This window comes from Pteropus vampyrus, unplaced genomic scaffold (genome assembly GCF_000151845.1).
Source record: "Pteropus vampyrus isolate Shadow unplaced genomic scaffold, Pvam_2.0 Scaffold98, whole genome shotgun sequence".
Lineage (NCBI taxonomy): Eukaryota > Metazoa > Chordata > Mammalia > Chiroptera > Pteropodidae > Pteropus > Pteropus vampyrus.
This window is the reverse complement of record NW_011888879.1, coordinates 821540-841870: the sequence shown is the minus strand read 5'-3', so window position 1 is coordinate 841870 and position 20331 is coordinate 821540. Positions and strand designations below refer to the sequence as shown.

Sequence of the window (20331 nt, the reverse complement as noted above, 5' to 3'; positions counted from 1 at the left end):
TGTGACCTGACCCAGTGTTGAGTTACCTTTCGTTTACTTCAAGGGAGCGGAAAAGGAAGATGAAAGTTGGTCACTGATAGTCATTGTTTCATTGCTTGCAGGAAAAAAAAACCTCCTAAGCCTTTAATAATCTCCATATAACCTCTGACAACATAAGTAACAAGCTCTGTTCCTATGATTATATCTCTATATGTAACTCTTTAAGTAATCTAAACAAATTTTCCTGTAAAATAAAGTACTTTTTCATTTCATCTAATGGGATATTTGTCTTATTCCTCTATATCTAGTTTGTAGGCAACTTGAAAACACAAGCTTGGAACAGGGCAGTCAGTATCCTTGGAAACATACAGAAAAAGCTCTCACAGCTATTCACTGGCACAACTGATTAACTTTCAGATAATCCTTCATTCGGGCCTGAGAACTGGGTCCACAGAAGAGTTTTAGTGTCCAGAGGACATAACGGAAATCCTACTTTATTAACCCATCACCTTTTTAAATTACATTTGTTGAAGGCATCAATGTCCTGGAGATATAATGAGCAAATAAGGGAGCAAAGAGTGCTTAGAAAAGAAAGAGTCATTGTTCTCACATAACTTATATTCTAACAAAGCAACCAATCAAGAAGTACCACAAACTTATTTGGAAGACAAAAATTCAGACTAATCATGGATGTGTTGCAGGTATGTAAAAGTCATCAGGCCTTACTATCAATCCCAGAAATGTCAATTACATGTTTACAATCAGATTTCTTCTTTTAGGATATTACTAAACCCGAGAAGCTCCAAGATAACAGAAATTTTACTCCTCAAAAAAAGATCACTGACTAAATTATAGTGCATAGACAAGCAAGCTACCCATCCAGGTTCTCTACAATAGCAGCAGCCAACACTGCTCATACGTGCTAAGTAACGTGCTAAGTGTGACATGTATATTATCTCAATTAATTGAGCAAGAGTCCTAACTAGATCTTTTCCAGTACGATCTGTAGTTTCTATTCTCACCTGGGTACTCACTATGTTAAAAGTTAAAAGCAAATACATTCAGTTATAATGGGGCTATGATTTCCCCATCACAGTTCATGAAACAGACCTTGTCTAAAGAACCAAAAAATGAACTCTTACCCATCCACAGCTCCTGCTGAGATTAATGTATTCTCATCTTGAAAGAGGACCACAGTAACACTCTGTTGGAAATCCTAACGGCACAAGGGAGAAAAGAAGGAAATTCTATTTTGGATATTGCAATCTTCACCTTCAAGACACCAAGGTACTAAAATTGCTTTTTCTCCCCCCAAACTCTGAGTTAGACTAAATCTTTTCTTTCCAATAATCCTTTCCTCTCCAAAAATCAGATATATATGCTGACCAAGAAGTACTTTTAGTAGGAAATAACCTAAACATCATTAAATTATACTATATAGTGTTAACACTTTGACTTATAGTCAAGAAACAAATTGGTGATCAAGAGATTTCACTTGTTTAAGCCTACTGGCTCTACTTAAGACTCAGCCCCAATAAGCTGTGTATCCACAAGAAACTCATTTAACTTTCCTGTTTCATCTATAAAATGTTACTGTCTACCTAGATTACCACGTAAGAGTGTGTACATCATTACTAATGAAAGATGATTACATGCTCTGAAAAATTTAAAGGTGCTTAATTAATGAAGTTTTACCTTCTAATGACTGTTAAAAGGTTTTCTTGGCTCAGAGTCTGATTAATTCTGAAATGTTACTCATTTTAACTTCATCTGACCTCCAAAGACCTCATGCCAACCCTCTCCGTTTCCTTTCATGCCTATGTCCTGTTCATTGTATGCTATTTTAAGTTCTAATGTTTTAGTAACCACACCTCCTCAAAGTATTAACTTGGATTCTATAGACCAGTAATATTAGAAAAATAAACACATTAAAGTAAGAGCAATGGTGTTTTGTTTTTTAAGTAAAAAGATGTATTATGGGCATTCTTTGATTTTGACCAACAGATGTTAGAGAGGTCCTACATTCTGGCCTAATGTTTCCCAATGTACTTAATAATATTTTGCCAAATTTTTAAAAAATATATTAAAAACTCCCATCTTTTCTGTAGTTTGTTATGAAAACAGAGATCCCTCCCTCCCATAGAAAACTATCATAGTACTTAACATGCTTCTTAAAACTACTCTCTCTTTCCTAATGAATACTGTAGATAAAGTGTATGCATGGAGATCCCTAGGGATGGGGCAAAGGAAGGTGAATTTTTAACATGTTCCCCGGATTACTCTGTTGCACATTAGGTTTTGAAAACCAATATTGTAGGTAGTGAATGAGCACTAAGCAATAAACCCACTGATATCAAGAGGAAATGAAGATTCTCATTCACTTAATCTATAGCTCCTAATTTATGCCCAATAAATTCCCTAAAATCAGATTCTATCCCACTACTAAGATCTATACGCATGTATACAATTATAACACTTTACCACAGAAGGAGCAAGTCCTTTCGAATTTTGTTTCTTCTTAGGCTTCGAAGGGGTTTGCTTGTCTAAGGTATTATGAGCTCCACTGATTTGATTCACTTGCCTGTAAAATCCATCTGAAAGATATTCCAGAGATTACTGATTTAGGATTCAGAACTTTACTCCTATGCTGAACATAACATTTATACGTAAGATTTCAAAAATTAATTATCCTTTATTAGATTAGTGAAATTAGAAGCCAGCAAAGCTACTGCACTACATCTCTTATGATGAGATTATAATGTATAAAAAGGAAATAAGTACATGGATATTTATAGCAGTTTTATTCATAATTGCCAAAACTTGGAAGCAACCAAGATGTCATTTAGTAAGTGAATGTATGAATGTGGTGTGTCCAGACAATGACATATTTATTATTCAAAGAAATGAGCTACCAAGCCAAGAAAAGATATGGAGGAACCTTAAATACATATTACTAAGTAAGACAAGCCAATCTGAAAAGGCTACGTACTCTAAGATTCTAATCATATGACATTCAGAGAAAGGCAAAAAACATGGAGACAGTAAAACATAAGTGATTGCTAAGGGATGGAGGGGGCAGGATAAACAGGCCGAGCACAGAGTATATTTAGAGCAGTGAAACTATCTTGTATACTATAATAGATATATATTATTCACTTATCAAAACCAAGTGTGAACTCTAATGTAAAGTATAAACAGACCTTGAGTAACAGTGATATGTCAGTATATGTTCATCAGCTATTAACAAATGTCTAATTCTGGTGTGGGATGTTGACAGAGGGAGAGACTGTGTGGGGACAGAGAGAACGCTGTACTTTCTGTTCAGTTTTGCTGTGCATCTAAAACCACTTAAAAAAGTCTGTTGAAAAATAATTTTTTAAAAAAAGAATTAAGCATGGATATGATCACTGATTTCTGCTTAACGGCATCACTGGGCAATGCAAGCGCAATCATATTTAATCTAATCCAATTCTTTTAAAGCCAAAAAACCTAATTAAAATAAAAGATCATTTACCAGTGAGCCCATGTATTAATAATTTTAATTCCATCAATAAATTAGGTAAACAGCACCATAGTTCAGAAGACAAAATGAGGTAAATATAGAGGGTAATATCTGCAACAATCACTTAGATCCTAGAATTAGAATAATAAGCAGAAATGGAAGATTAAGAACATGTGCCACCCTGGTAGTTATTAGGTAAAATCAATAAACCTTTCATTCAAAATAATTAAGTATGGGGACAGTCAACATTTATCAAAATTGAAATGGAACCTGAAACTTACTGGATTTAGTTAACCAATGTCACTATTAAAAAAAAATGAAATGGAACTAGACTACCTTTTTTGTTGCACCTGGTGTCCCAGACCATAATGTTGCCATCTCTTCCGCCTGTACAGAAGACAGCTGTGGAGAAACGGTTTACCAAAAAGTTAACAAAACTCATCAATGACACACTTCGATTTAAGTTTCCCAGACTGTCTTTTATATGCTAGTTTCTACAATTGGCACCGAAGATTAAAAATAAAAAAGTATATAGCTCAAAAACATAAAAGAGAAAACAGCTGTGAAGGGAAAGAATTATAAAGAACTCAAAATACTTATGTTGAACGAAAGCTTTAAATATACTCTTCTGTGTGTAAATTTTCTTAAAACCACATAAAATATTATATAGATATAGTAAAGTTATAGTAAGAGTAATCGTAAACAAGCAATGACCAAAATATACTGAGTGCTTACTAAGTGCTAGATACTATCCTAAGTGCTTTACATAAATTATCTCAATCTTTGATATCAACCCTTTAGGTAGGTATTATTATCCCCATTTTACGGATGAGAGAACTAAGGCACAGAGAAGATAAGTACATTTAAAGGTATTTTTGGCAGGATGAATCCAGAGCCCATACTCCAAACCTCCAAGCTATATTGTTTCAGTAAAAAATACGAACAGAATTTGTGAAAGGGGTTGTCTCTGGGGATAGAAGGAGAGCAATGGGATTGCAGAGGGAAACATAGGAGAACTTCAATTTATCTACAATGTTCTTTCTATCCTTTAAAATTAAACCAAAACAACTTTGCTTCCTGTGTGGAAGAGTAAATACTTACCAAACCAAACTACCTGCATTAGTTGTGCACTCTGGAAAAAATATAAAAACTACCTGAAGGCTCAATAGAGATTAAAGAAAAATATGAAATTTTTGGAGGAGAGTCGATACCTGAAGCATGTGATTGGCTTGGGGTAAATGACTCATCTTTTGTGGTTATATCTCAAGGGCACCCACAGTTGCAGCATTAGTACCAGGCAGCTAAAATGCCAATAGAAAAATTTGCCATCTTTCAATCCAGAGGAACTAAGAAAAGGAGACGTGGGGCAACAAGAGCTTCCAGAGTGAGGGGATAACCCTGGAGAGAGCCAGAGAAAGGGAAACCCTAACTCTCTGTTTAAACTCAGAGCAAGTCCAAGGTCACTAATCATCAGAGAAATGCAAATTAAAACCACAATGAGATATCAGAACGGCTATCATCAAAAACTCAAAAACAACTAGTGTTGGCGAGGATGTGGAGAAAAGGGAACCCTCATACATTGTTGGTGGGATTGCAAATTAGTATAGCTGCTATGGAAAACAGTATGGAGGTTTCTCAAAAAATTAAAAAGGGATATACCTTTTGATCCAGCAATTGCACAGCTGGGTGTTTATCCAAAGAAAACCAAAACGATAATTCATAAAGATCTATGCACTCCAATATTCACGGCAGCACAATTTACAATAGCCAAAATATGGAAGCAACCTAAATGCCCATCAACAAATGATTAAAGAAATTATGGTTCATATATACAATGGAACAGTACTCAGCCATTAAAAAAAACGAAATCCTACCATTTGCAACGACATGGATGGACCTAGAGGTTATTATGCTGAGTGAAATAAGTCAAACAGAGAAAGATAAATACCATATGATTTTACTTGTATGCGGCATCTAACGAACAAAAAGAACAAACTAATCAAAAACAGACGCATAAATATAGAGGACAATTTGGTGATGGACAGAGGGGAGGACTGGGTTTAGCGGGCTGGGAGAATGGGGTGAAGAGTTAAAGAAGTACTAATTAGTAGTTGATAGTTGGGCATGGGGATAGGGAGCATGGCAGAGAGAATGCAGTTAGTATTAATATGATGGCTAAGTGGAGGGAGGGAGCAATTGGGGCGATCATTTTATGAACAATATAGATGTCTAACCAATGTACTGCATACTTGAAACTAATTTAAATAAATAAATTTATTAAAAAAAAAACAAACCTCAAAGCAAGTCTCTGGCTGACCCTGAATCATGCATTCAAGGGAAAACCAAAAGTAGCTTGCAACTAAGGCTTAAATTATAGAATTGAATTGAGATCCAACTCACTGCCCTCCTATAGGTCTAACAGTATGCAATTTGAGTCTAACTCAGTTAATTACCTATTAAAACAAAAACATCAACTCTTTTCTGACTGATATAACAGAACCCAGAGTCCAACATACTATTCACAATGCCCAAGGTATAACTTAAATTACCTGACATATAAAGAGCCAGGAGTTTCTCAAAGGAAAAGAAATCAACAGAGGCCAACCTTGAAATAACTCAAACGTTGATTTATCAGATAAGGTTGTAAAGCACCTATAACTATGTCAAGTAAAGAAATAGACATTCATAGTCAATGAAGAGATAAGAAATCTCAGCAGAGAAACAGATTTTATCAAAAACAAATGGAAATTTTAGAACTGAAAAAAGCAATTTCTGAAACAGCAAAATTCACTGGAAAAGCTTTAGAGTAGAATGGAGAGAACAGAGGGAAAGTCAGTAAACTTTAAGATAATTGAAATCATTCAATTTGAAGAAAAAAGAAAAATAAGAATGAATATACTAAGTAAAGGAAGCCAGTTACAAAAGCCCACATATTGTATGGTTCCATTTACATCAATATGCAGAAGAGGCAAATCTAGAGTCAGAAAGTAGTTTAGATTGTGTAGGGCTAGGAGGTAGATGGCAAGTACTGCTAATAGGTTCTGGTTTCTTTGGGGGTTGATATAAATGTTCTAAACTTAGATTGTGGTGATGGTTGCACAACTCTATATGTAAATTAAAAATCATTAAAATGTACATTTTAATGGGTAAATTTTATGGTATGTTAATTATATCTTAAATTGAAGAAAATTGAAAAAAATGAACAAAGCTTCAAGGATTTATGGGACAATTTCGAAAAGTCTAATATATGAGAGGAAAGAAAATTGGGCAGGAAAATATTTTAGAAATAACAGCGGGAAACATTCCAAATTCTGTGAAACACATTTGTAAATTTACATACAAAAGTTCAGCATGCCTCAAACCGGATAACTTTGAAGGGAAACGTGTAGATACATCATAGCCAAACTGCTGAAAACCAAAAAGAGAGAAAATCTTGAAAGAAGTCAGGAAAAACAGCACAATACACATAGGGAAATGACTTGAACGGCCACGAAGTTTTCAACAGAAATGATGAAAGAAGGTAGAACAACAGCTTCAAGAAATGAAATGAAAAAAAAGTGTCAACCCAGAATTTTATATACAACAAAAATGTCCTTCAAGAATGAAGATAAAGACATTTTCAGATAAATGAAAAACAAAGGAGATTTGTTACAACCAGATTCACACTGCAAGAAATATTAAGGCAAGTTTTTTAGGCTGAAAGGAAATGATATCAGAGGACAGGGGAAAGGTGGTGTTACAAGAGGGAAATCATGAGTTCAGTTTTTGAGATGTTGAATTTGAAGTGTTTGAAGGAGAGGTTAAGGTTGGAAATATAATCTGGTTCAATACATCTAGAACGAAAAACAAAAAGCAAAATTGGAATAGATCGAACTGTCCAGGGAGAAGGTATAGACAAAGGAAAAGAAGAGCAAACACCAAATCTTGGGTCATGCTAACACTTCAAATTAAGAAGTGAAGTTCACAAAAGCAATTATGAAGGAATAAATAGAAAGAATGAGAACCAGAGGGAATGGTATCAGATTCCAAAGAAGAAAAGAACTTTCAATTACCCTTAAGAAAGAAGGATATATAGGAAATAAGAAAGAATGATAGCTAAAGGAGAACACAAGGTTAAGATGTTTTTTGGGACAGGCCACAGATAAGCTTGAGTTTTTCCTGTGGAAAAGGAGCCAATAAGAGAGAAAGCTTGAAGATATAGGAGCTCTGGGATGTAAGTTCTTACAGAGGATCAAGAATGTCTCTCAGCCTTAGCTGCACATTAGAATTCCTTGAGGAAAGTCCCTTAAAAAAACAGATGCCACATATAAGCGATCACTTACATGTGGAATCTAAAGAACAAAATAAATGAACAAATAAAACAGAAACAGACTCATAGCGAGAACAAACTGATGGTTGGGGTTGGGGGGCTGGGTGAAAAAGATGAAGTGATTAAGTACAAATTAGTAATTAGAAAACAGTCATGGGGATGTAAAGTACAGCACTGGGAATATAGTCAATAATATTATAATAACTATGTACGGTGCAAAGGAGATACTAGATGTTTCGGGAGGAGCACTGTAAATTATATAAATGTCTAACCACTATGCTGTATACCTGAAACTAATATAAAATAATATTAAATGTCAACTGTAATTAAAAAAAATAGTAGATGCCTGGGTCATCTCCCAGAGATTCATATTTAATTGATATTTTATTTAAAAAAAACCTTCCCAGGTGACTATGTGCAGTCAGGGTTGAGAACCCGTAGCCTAGGAAGGACTGGCCTTACACTGGAGAAGAATGAGAAAATAAGTGCAAATTTGAAGGTAGGTTTGTAGGAAGAGAAACAGAAGTACGCTTATAATCATTTCAAATTATCCAAAAAAGGAGTTCTAGCACCCCTTTTGCCACACAAAACACATATCTTTCTGTCAATTTTCCTTACTTTCGGGGGAAGATATTAGGAAAGATAAATGTCATTAGTATGATTATTTGTATCCTGCCCGGGCTGTATCCTGTAGGGCTGAAAGAACTGGATCAATGATCTTTTCTACCATGCTATCTGCAAAAGAAACCGCTGAGTATTTATATGGTCCTCAGTTTTGTTTTTTTTAAATGCATTCACATCTCACCTCATTTTTATGCTCACAATAGTTTTGTTAAGTTGAATAGGTATTAACCTCATTAAGTTAAGAAATGAAGGTTCAGGGAGATAAAAATGACTTTGCCCAAGAGTTTAAGAGGCAGAAACCAGAATAAAACACATAGTTTCTTATATGGTTGTAAAAGTGTGCCCCCCACAAGGACACTTGGCTGAGGTAGTAAGAGGCTAAAATCTAATCTGTGTTTTATTAACCAAACTATGTATCCCTGGGGGCAGTGTCAAACCAGACAAATTCACATTACAGCACCTGTGGACTGCTGGGAACCCTGATAAAAACCACCTCCCCCAATTTCTGACTCAGTGTTTTTTCTACTAGATCACATTAGCATAGTTTTAAAAATCAAACAAAGAATCCAAATTATATGATGGTTCCCTTTTCAAATAACCTTTAAATAAATTTATCTTTAGTAAGTAACTTTTCTTGATCTTAAATTATTTTTATAAACTCAAAATAAATTCTGACACAGGAGTGTAGCAACTAGAACCAAGCATACCTAACTTTATACAATAGACGTGTTCATAAAAAGTTATGCAGAGATTAAAAAAAAACTATGCCATATCTTTCCTTTTCAAGGTTTCAGTCTCAACAGCAACCTCAGTAGACTAAAACTGACCTTTTTCTGAGTTCGAACAGCTCAACATCTCAGTTTAATATTCCTAGGTGCTCAGGTAAGAGTATTTTTTTAATGATAAAGGAGATTGTAGTGTTTGTCTCTATTATTCTGAGATTAAAGTCAGAGTAATTCAGCCACTTTTTTGATATGAAAGTATGTGGGTCTATTTGTAAAAAAATTAGTGAGAAATAAATGGAGAAAACCAACCAAAAATGAAGAGCTCAACATCTTTGCCAAGTTTTCCCCTTACTACAGTACTGTTCTGTATTAAATCACTCTCTAAACTTTCTTTCTCCATTATAATAGTAAAATAAACATAGAAAAATCAATTTTGAGTTAATATTAGTTGAAAACATATCAGGGAATTGAATCATATAAAGTAATTACATGGTAAATTTTTAAGAAAAGAATTATGTCCAGTTTATCAGGTTTGCCACTCCAGTCTCACATCCTATTTAAGTTTTTACAAGTAAAGTAACTATTTTACAAATAGAGCTAATCAGTGTCTAATACAGGGTAGGGGTTAGACTTCAAAGGACACTCAAAATTGAACAGAGGTATTGAGACTGTTAATAAATTTTTATGTTATCTGCAAGAGTATAGAAAAAAGTTACCTTTTTCTGACTTTAGGGGGCAATCTGGAAATATTGACCATAAGAGTAAGACTAAAACCTAATTTAATTTTATTCAGGTTTTTGGTCATATTAGACTCTCTACCATCTATGTAGGTAAAGTAGCAACTTGGGTAGGAGAAAGGAAGGAAACAATTGCAGTTTATTACCCCATCATAAAGGAGGTTAAGGTGATGAAAGATCATAGGTAAAACCTACCTTTCTCAAACTTAGAAAAGGCAACTGACTTGAGGCTACACTGATGACCTTTGCATGTTCCAAGCAGCTCACCAGCTTTGACATCCCAAAATTTGGCTGATTGATCACCTGCTGCTGTAACCTTTAAAAAACAAGTTATCACAACTTAATAAAACAACTCTTTACTAGTATTTACTTAGATCCCAATAAAATGAAAGTCACTTACAAGTTTAAGTTCACCAGGGACCCAGGCCAGGTCAAAGACAGCATTCCAGTGCGCCATCCATTCTAAACAAAGAAAATGTGAATGTAAAATGTCTAGACTATGTTCTGTGCTAGTCTTATCAAAAGTTCAAATGCTTTGGAAAGCTATACTGAAAAGACCAGTGGTCAGCACCCTACGGTCCATGAGCCATAGAGTATTATAACGGGAAAGGAAGACTTAAAGAGTGACATAATACAGAATATTCCATTCATTACTATATAGAATGACTATTTGATATCAAATTCTTTTTCATGAAGTGATTAATATATTCTCTAAAGTGAAATCTTTCTGAAATATTTTACAGTTCAAAAATCTTCAGCATGCTTTCTGAATGGAGTCTAAAGTACTTTAGTTTGACACTCAAGGTTCTGTGTGCTTTGGCTTTGTCCTTTATCTCTGTCTCAAGACTTACCTCTCACTGTTCTCCATATATCCTATTCCTACCAAAGTGGATTACTCCCTATTTCCTTATTATATCCTATTCTTTCTGATTTCTAGTCTAGGCCTTTGCTAATGCTCTTCCCTCCACCTAGAGCATCCTATTCCATCTCCATTGGTCTATATACCACAATCCAATTCAAACATTGTTTCCATCATGAAAAATTTCCCACCCTTTCCTTAGTGCATGAGAGCTTTCTCTTTGACTCCTGTGGCATCTTCTTTGTACTCCTACATCATTTATAATCTTATTTTTATCTTAGATATCTCAACGCTTGACTTACTAGTTTCAAATTATTAGCTTCTTAAGGTCACAACTTTGTTTTATATACAGAAGATGCTTGGTCAATAAAAATATTTTAAAGCTATGTTTCTTCCAACCCCATTAAATGTAAAAGATTTAATCTTTTTAAAAGAAGAACTGTTTTTATCCTAAAATGTATTTTTCTTAACTTCTAGTAAAGGCATCGCCATAGTTACAACATTTATTGACAGAAAGGCAGTCTACCATTTACTTTTAGCCTGTCCTTAAACAGACCTAATCAGAAGTGACTATATATAATTGGGAATGTTGTATTCAAATAATTTACTTGAGGCTTTATGAATTAAAAATAATGTTAAAACAAAATTTTTAGACCTAGACTTACCTTTGACACACTTTTTTCTATAGGTTTGTGATTCTGTGTTATATAACCTAACGAAGCCTTCTTCATTGGCAACTGCTAGTATATGCTTCATATTGGGAGCTAAACAAGACAAAGAATAGAATACAGAATATATAAAAAGTAACACAAAAAGTTTAGAGCTGACTATAAAGATATAAAAATAAAATAATATAGATTAATTGAAAGCTATAAGGTAAACACAAAGACTCTGTTTGAAGAGAGATGATTCTACCCAAATGGCATCTGATATGGTAGAGAGGTAATTTGAATTAAAAATTGCTTAAAATTTTCCTATTACGTAATTTAGTAAATGACTCAAAGCCATCAAAATTATTTTCTTATTTAAAGAAGGGGTGAATCAAGGGTGGTACTTAAATAAGAGTGGTATGGCAAATAAATGCATATGATACAGGCCACCGGCAGGCTGTGTCTATTAATTTAAAATTCCCTTTTCACAATCTTTTACTTTTCCTCTCTTAAAATATTAACAGTGGTAACAAGTTCTGCTCATATGTCCCCCAGTGCATTACAGAAAAGCCAAATTGATCAGATCAAAAGGGGTATCCACCGAGCAAAATAGCTTTCCTGATGGCTGAACCTTTGCAATCCTTTCCTATATAAGTTAAAAAAAAAAAAAAAAAAGTGCTATAATGGTCCTATGCTTTAGAGGAAATACATAATTATGCAGAGAGATTAAGAAAACTATTTCATAAATCAGGAAGAACAGTTATTAGAAAAACTCTTCCATCTATCTAACTCCCTTTTTCCCGAAAGACATCCCTAAATATTTTTCCTCTAAGTGTCAAATAGATTATTTCTGACCAAGTTTAGCTAGATAGTATTCTCTTACCAGAAGAGAAGGTGCATCCAAAAGGAGGAACTGGGACTCCTGTTTCTCCATAAGAAGTGTGCTCATCATTAGAATTGCACTGATAACCAGTTAGAAGGGACTGTAGAGGGTATTGTGAAGACCATCCTAAAATAAGACACAATTCCTTATAGAATTCCAATATATCATAACATTTCAGTACTTTTAACAAATGCAGAGGCAAATATTTGTTTTAAAGAGTTTTATATACTTAATTTAGATCCATTCATATCTATGGTCCTCTAGAATATAGTGTCTGGTATTTTCCTAAGGTATCTTCCTAAAGGAAGAAATCAAAGAGCACACCCAAATTCTGGTGAGGTATAGCTCTGGATTTACCACATAAATGGAGACTCTTGCTAGTACATTTAAGATTGCAAGAAACAAGTGGTCTTTGCATATTTAAAAAGATCTTACCTCTTCCCCCACCTTTTGGCAACAACCAAAACCATTAAAACTGCCATTCTCGATTAAAATTTTACATTCTGAGAGTTTCTAAAGTAGCATTACTGCAAACTCTTAAGTTACCAGCAACATCATACATAATCTAATGGTCATAGAGTTAAAGGAAATAATATATGTCAGTCGATGTGCCTTCTGTAGCCACTAACATATTCACAATAACTTCACTTCCTTTTTCCTTTCTAGTGCAGAAATTCTAGGAGTCTAAAATGTTAATAGCAAAATGTCATCTATCTTAAAGTATATTAAAGCAATTTTAAAGTAAAGCATTATGTACATACCCCTAGAGCACAATCAGTTAGCTCTGGCTCGTACTAGTCGGGTCGGGGAAGTCTTTAGAAGAGGTGAAATCAAACATAAGTCTTGAGAAATAAGTAAGTTTTCATTAAATACATAAGAGAGAGGAAAAAATTCAGAGTGGAGGGAAAGTTTATTTTTGGGGGTCAGATACCTAATGTGCACTATGGTCTAAATAGTAAACTATCTTCAAAGATTTATCATTTTTATATATGGGCCAAAACATTTTAAATATTTAAAAAGAACACTGATTCAATATAGTTATTGTGAACCAAATGTTTATTAAGCATACGAGGAAATAATGAAGTTATAATCTATTGAGAGCTGACTAACAAACTCTCCCGTTTCAGGGTACTTTCAATTTTCACTTTTCACAAAAAATAGTTTGGAGAAGACATCTTAACTTGACATAATCTCAGATATTCAAAGAGATAACCTGAAGGAATCAGTACGAAGGTGGCGAATAAAATCAATTTAGTAATTATTCCTGGGGGTATGACCTCAGGATCAGATATCATAAATAAGCCATTAAAGACCACTAAAAGAATACAATAATTATGTTGCAGAATTTAAAAAAAAAACAAACAAACCACCTATCCACAGAACGAATTTAAAAACAAAAGCCTCTGTTCTAAAGTTATATATATATATAAGTACACTTGAGGTTTGGGATTAAAAGAAAACACAAACCTAATGTCTTCAACACATGAATTCAAAAGAACTGAATCCTGAAAAAATTAGGTGGAACAGAAGATGATATGCCATGGGTACTTAATCCTTTACTATTAAACAGCGACCTCCTCAACTCTGCCTTAGCACCTATAGACTAATATCCAAATACTTACAAATGGTTCTAAGGTGACTTAGTAGCTAGTCCCTCCCATTTCTGCACTTCCCACAACACACACTACTTGGACTAGCCCCTTTAATTATTTTTAGATCCTCACTGTGCTATGCTGTTTCCAACATGAACTTGCGGTGCTCCCTCTCACAACTCATTTGGAAAGCCTATTGTTTACTCGATGTACAATTTAAGATTACATGCAGATTTTTCAAGGAGTATCTGAGGACATAAATTTTCAGAGAATCAATTTTCTGATATTCAAATTCCATGTAGAGTTCTAAAAACTGATCTGCCTAAAAAGGTTGAGGCTCTTTTTCTCCTCTCCCTTCATCACTGTCTTTCCTCCACTGTCAAAAGAAAGGCATTTCCATCCCCTAATCTTATACCTGCATTGACCCAAGGTATAAAAACTTCTGGGACCCCAAATGAGAGACAGTTGGATACTTTCTTTTAATAAAGGCATCATAAACACCGAAATCCATCTCTTGAAAAAATATACTTCCAATAAATATTTACTTTTTGCTTAATCATTACTTATCAAAGATTGGTCATCTATATTATTTTGATTAATTGCATGCTACTAATAATTGCAACAATTCAATCCAGAGGAACTTTGAACACTTAGACCCTTACGATCACAGACAATATCAATTCAAACATATTTTTTTTGCACATTAGAGTATGATAGGGTGATCGATAGAATAAGTTTTTTAACTTTTCAAGCTTAAAATCAAATTACATTAGAATAAATTCTGTTGGCAGAAATAAAGTGGAAACAATTTCAAGGAAAAAAGCAACTATGTAGAACAGCTAAAGGTTAAAAGTGTTCAGATTTAAAAAAAATGACTGATGTGGTTATCAAATCACTATAGTATTTACATTCTATTAGATACATTTTTAAAGAGTAACATAGTATTTTTATTTTAAAAATGTCAATTTTCACAATATGGCCAAAAAATTAAATCCTTTATATTTAACTTACAATAAAAACTTTTAGCTACCAATTTAAAAATACGTGGAAGAGTAATCAGATTTCCATTTTTGAAAGATAACTGGTAGTGATGTGGAAAAGAAACTGGAGAGACAGAAACTAAAAGACTATTTGGGAGACTTATGGTACACTCCAGATAAGGTATTAGGGCCCAACTTAAGGAAATGGAATGGTAAGCACAGAACAGATCCAAGATATGGTGAAGAAGCAAAGTTGGTGGGATAGAGAGGACGAATTTGAGAGATTTTAAGGGGACTTTGTAGATGTGTATCTTGAGGAAAACAGAAGAATTCAGAATGACCCTCAGGTTTCTGGCTGGAAAGACTAGTTTAAAAGAATGGAACCATTGCTTAAAATAGGTTATGTAGAAGGTTTTGGGGAAAAGTGAGTTTGGTTTTGCTATTTGAGTTTGAGATCCTTGTGGGACTGACCACCTGAATGAAGATACTGATACAACGTCTAGGTAAATGAAGGGTGCAGGTAGTGTGGAAGAAGCCCTGGTTAGGGCTATCATCATCCATGGGAGTAGGTAGAATGAGAAAAAGGGCCTAGGATGGAACATCAACACAGAAGGGGAAAGAAGATGGTCCTATAAAGTTCAGTGCAAAATATATAAGAATGAATGAATTTCAGAGCCTAACACATAACAACAAATGAGAACTTGTGCATGAGAGAGAAGAAGTAGACAGACTGGAGAATTTAGAGAACATGTATTATAAAATTGAAGCTAAACTGCTTGTCTTAGGTCACACAGATAGTAAGGAATGGAGCTGGAATTAAAACTCAGGCATTTTCTCTCCAAAGACAGAGCTCTTAACCATTCTACTGTATTACCACTGACACAGAGGATAGACAAGCTGTTCGAGTAAGGCCTCAGAAAGAGTGGTATTTAGAGTATAATTAAAAAGATATCTAAGAGGGAAGTAGGTATAAGGATAGTATAAAGTTCTGGATTGGGGGCAGGAAGTTGAGGACTACTCAGTCTCCTTTTCAATAACCTTTTCCTAGACCTGTGCCTTAAATATAAAAAGTTCCCTTCTCAGATTCTTTTCTTTGGCTTTCCACATGATGTCAAGGAGAAGGACGAGCTATTCATCTTTAAAAGAATGGGATTTTATTTCTATTCAAGCCTAGTCTGGGTAATAACTCCGAAACTTATCAGAAAGTTACCTGTTGATGACACCCAAACCTAAGCTCAAAATTCTGACTGCCAACGTTTCAACTTCGAGAACCTCGAGAACGATAGAGAATATGAATTTCTACATACTAACATAGAAGTATTCCCAAACTACACGGTTAAAGTGAAAAATAAAAAACAAAACGAAACATTTTGATATAATTTCTGTAAATAATAATACACACTACCTCTGGTATTGAATAACATTTGGAAAAATATACTTCAATCTATTTAACAGTGGCCATCTCCGGGGGTGTGTGGATATGGGCATTTTTCACTCTAAAACTTCGAATATTTATGGATCGGTATTAATCAGGGAGAAAAAAAATTTTTTGACCATGCTGGAAGCAGACGTTCTGTCTTCTCCGCCTGACTGAGTTCCTTAAGAGCGAGTCAGATTCACTAGTGTACCTATAACAGGGCTCACTAAGGTTCTACAACAAATGAATCAATCAGTGAATACGAGTGTCCTCGATCTCACATAGCTGTAAAGAGGAACACACATACAGACGCAAAAATGCACGCGTTTTCCAGTTAAAGTGTAATATAGACATAAGCCGTAAAGGAAGCCATTTAAGTTAACTTTCCTCCTTCCGTCTGCCTACATCGCAATTTTAAAAATCCAGACGACGATTAAAAGTGTTCCGAGGGCATGAAAGTGCAACTTTCTTAAGTAATCTTTGTTAACACGAATTCACTCGGGGGCTGGAAAACATAATTGGAGTCGGCCTTGGTCCGAGGTGTTGTTTTGGGGGAGGCGAATTCCGCCAGCAACAAGCAGCGGTTAGGGCCGTTACTCACCATTTCTCGGGACGCCAAACTGGGGCTGACGGAGCACCGAATTGAAGAGCATCTGGGCCGAGGAAAAGGCTTAACTAAGGGAAAAGTCGTGAAAATGCCCTCCAGGTTCAGCAGAAGTCGTAGCTCGCGTCTTTTAGAAGAGGACTAGTTATAGCCTCCAACTCCCGCCACTGTAAGCCCCGGCCACCAAACTCCCCGCCAAACTGACGTCACACCCTCTGATTGGCTCCCGCCGCGGCGTCCGGGCGCCGCCGAGTCACTTCCCCCGCCGAATCCCCGCCTCCTTTTCTCTCAGCCGCGGGAACCTAGAGTTCAAGAGCTCCCTGAGCGCCTGCGCGGGGGGCCGCAGAGGCGCTGGCGAACGGCGGGGTGGCCAGTGCGCATGCGTAACACGGCTTGACAGAGCGCGGAGGAAAAATCCGCGAGAAGGTGGTGGAAGAAGATGGCGGTGCTAGGGCCGAGTTTACAATCTTTTTGAATAGACTAGTCCAGTAACTGTTCGGGTCATGGCGTCAAACTCAACTAAGTCTTTCCTGGCAGATGCAGGCTATGGAGAACAGGAGCTGGATGCTAACTCTGCCCTTATGGAATTAGACAAAGGTATTCAAAAGAGCGGGCTGAGCGAGTGAGATGGTGTGGGGAGAAGTGGCGCCACCAGGCGGTGGTAGCCTCGGGAGAGACGGAGGAAGGCGCATGCGCCTAGCGTCCTCGGGCGGGGGCGGGCATCTGTGCTTTTGGTGAATCCATGTCTTTTACCGCTTTGGGAGATTGCAGGAAAATTGCAGCGTTGCTAGATTGGCACCGCACCAGCTGAACAAGTAACGAGCTCCACTCGTATCTGTTTTGACCACTTGGGGGCACAGTCTCCCGATTTTCCAAGCAGTTTTTTAAAATTCTAAATTGAAATTGTGAAATTATGTTTCAGACTGTTCAGTTGAGACCAGATTTTCACCAAGAGGGCTAAATAATAACCTTGCGCTGACTTTATAGCGATATATTTGATTTCTATAACTGTTACTTGCGGGTTACTAGGCAAGTTAAATAGAGCCAAGACCATCCGAAAATCATAGCCTCTGCTAATTTTCTGCAGATTCTACCAGTTCTGTTTCCTTACGGGGCGGAGGAGGGTGGTAAAGGGTGTGGAGGGATGAGGGACAGCTTGCAGAAAAAGGAGCTTAGGAGATAGAATGAGTTGAATTCAAATTTCACTAATTTTATAATCATGGATGTCACCCAATTTCACCCAGCCTCGGTTTTTTTGTCTGCAAAATGGGTTCAATACCATTGAGCTGGCAAGACTGTTGTAAATAGTGATAAATGGTATGTAAAAGAAGTCTTTAGTAAATGCTAAAGAGATATGCCTTCTTTCTAGATATGGATATGAGAGGCAAGGGCAGATATTCAGTAAAGAACTCAAGTGTTAAAAGCTTTGCTTCAGTGTACTTCAAGAGTTTTCATTTAATGGGGAAAACATTTTGTCACCTGATATATAATTAATTTTTGATTAACTATAGTTAATGTGTAATATATTGAGATCCGAATTAAAGATAATAAGAAGAGTCTAATTTAAGTCCACTTTGAGCCATTTCCCAGACTTTTGGCTTGGATGCTCTATTAACTTTGTTAGGACTTTTTTTTTGTTTTTGTTTCTTTTTTTAATCTGTAAACATTTCTAGTGAGTTGATCTAGATAAGAGTTTCTCACACTTTTTTTTAAAAGCCTTTAAATCCTTCTGTTCAAAATAAAAATATTACAGTACTCCAGTGTGATATTTCTTTGAGTCACAATCTTTAGCGCATCCCCATTAGCTAAATATGTGAGATTTGCTTTCTCTTACCAAAACTTTTTCCCTCTGAAATATAAAATTGTAACATTACATGTGTGTTTTAAACACTATGTAACCTTTTCCTCCCCATTCTGATAATTCCTTGTTTATTCTCCAGTGAGAGTTTCAGGTCCGGAAGTCTAATATTCTTATCAATTCTGTATTTTCTACCACTCTGGCCTTGATGGGCTTATCCCCTAATGATGGGACAGTGGTTGTGGAACAGATTAGGATAGGCCTCTGAAGAATGAGAAATACAGAATTGTTTAATTCCTAAAAATTTGCAACTGTGTTATGAAAAAAAATGACAATTTTTCTTTAAGTAAACCGATGCCTGTTGAGTATTTAACTGTAAACCAAGTATCAGTCCTAGATACTAAGTCATTGCGTTCACCCCTCCCAGCATTGAGCTAGGTGAGTATTTCATAGATGAGTCTCAGGCCCAGAAAGATAATTTGAACAAGACAAGAACAAAATTTGTTCTTTTTTTTACCTCACCATGCTGTACCTTTTACAGTTGTTGAGAAATTAGGTAATGGAAATAACCAGTTCATTAGAATATAATTTAGAGTTTTTAATATTGAATCATTTCATCCTTTACCTGTTCAAGTATTTCTGTTTTGCGAGCCAAAGGTCACAATGTCAGAAGGCTACAAGTTCCCCTGCTAAAGAGAGAGGTCTCTGCAGCCAGGTTTGTACCAGGTGATCAGTTACATGCAATAATTGATTGATTCAGAAATAGACATGACCTACACTGAGCCAATCAAATTCTTTCTCTTGAGACTTTGTACTACCAGACCAAACTTAGTCTAACAGTGTTGAGAGTGGACCTGTGAGATCATGTAGAATTGAGGCTAAAGTCAGACTTTATAACAATTCAAAGCTACATTAAAACCAGCATTAGGAAGGACTGATTCTCAAAGTCTGGTTGGTGATCCCTTGATAGCCCATAAACTGATCCAAAAATCCAAGGCCCTTCTTCAGTTCTTACTGAAATCCATAGACTCGTTTTTATATATTGCTAAGAGCTACTGGCTTGTAACTTACAAAGCGAGTTATTAAATATTGCTAAAAGTTGATATTTATAAAATAAAATTAATTTGTTTATGATTCTAAATCAGTATTCTTTGTGCATATTGTACAATATTGCTTACATCCCATCATGTATATTTACAGACAGGTTCTGAAATTTGGAATAAGGATGCTTTATTAATGCATCACCAGTTGAATTAACTATCATTTCAGTTGTTTCTATTCTTGCTTTTTAGATGGAATTTATTGAGACTGTGCCATTATCAGTTTATTAAGCTGTGGGTTGTTAGGATGCCTTATAATGTGTGATGCATACTTGTGTTCATTTTCTGACTAATCAGCCAGGGTTAGCTTCTGTTGCTTGCAGCTCAGAACTCTGATACATGCCTGGAAATGTGCGCTATTTTGAAAACTTGATTAAGGTACATCACAAACCCCAAGTTTACCATAATTTATGTTCTTCCTCCTCACTTTCCTGGAACTTGTCATCTTTCAGAATTATGCTAAAATCACTAATTCAAATATTCCATTCTTTAGTCTTAACCTTTTTCCAATAGCTGCTTGCTAGATGTGCATTTTAGCATAATGGTTAGGACCATAGGCTCTGGAGCCAGAT

General features: G+C 35.6%; 2 protein-coding genes across 11 annotated transcripts in view; one reads left to right on the top strand and one right to left on the bottom strand.

The window, feature by feature from the left end:
- The window catches only part of DTL (denticleless E3 ubiquitin protein ligase homolog), a 64137-nt gene extending 47017 nt beyond the window's left edge, over positions 1-17120 (bottom strand). For 7 of the 8 annotated variants that reach the window (XM_023533206.1, XM_023533205.1, XM_023533203.1 and 4 more), the window contains exons 1-8: positions 16859-17061; positions 12269-12394; positions 11401-11499; positions 10277-10338; positions 10072-10192; positions 3818-3883; positions 2461-2573; positions 1122-1195 (exon numbers count right to left, since the gene is read on the bottom strand). In XM_023533206.1, coding sequence (XP_023388974.1) covers positions 1122-1195; positions 2461-2573; positions 3818-3883; positions 10072-10192; positions 10277-10338; positions 11401-11499; positions 12269-12394; positions 16859-16910 — 713 coding nt within the window. In that variant the 5' untranslated portion in view covers positions 16911-17061. Of the gene's footprint in view, positions 1-1121; positions 1196-2460; positions 2574-3817; positions 3884-10071; positions 10193-10276; positions 10339-11400; positions 11500-12268; positions 12395-16858 lie in introns of all 8 variants that reach the window. The other variant, XM_011364499.2, reaches the window with a different exon arrangement.
- A 21-nt stretch (positions 17121-17141) lies between these two features.
- Positions 17142-20331, top strand: part of INTS7 (integrator complex subunit 7) — a 60396-nt gene continuing 57206 nt past the window's right edge. For 2 of the 3 annotated variants that reach the window (XM_023533200.1, XM_011364497.1), the window contains exon 1: positions 17142-17458. In XM_023533200.1, the coding sequence (XP_023388968.1) occupies positions 17365-17458 (94 nt within the window). In that variant the 5' untranslated portion in view covers positions 17142-17364. The remainder of the gene's footprint in view (positions 17459-20331) is intronic. The other variant, XM_011364498.2, reaches the window with a different exon arrangement.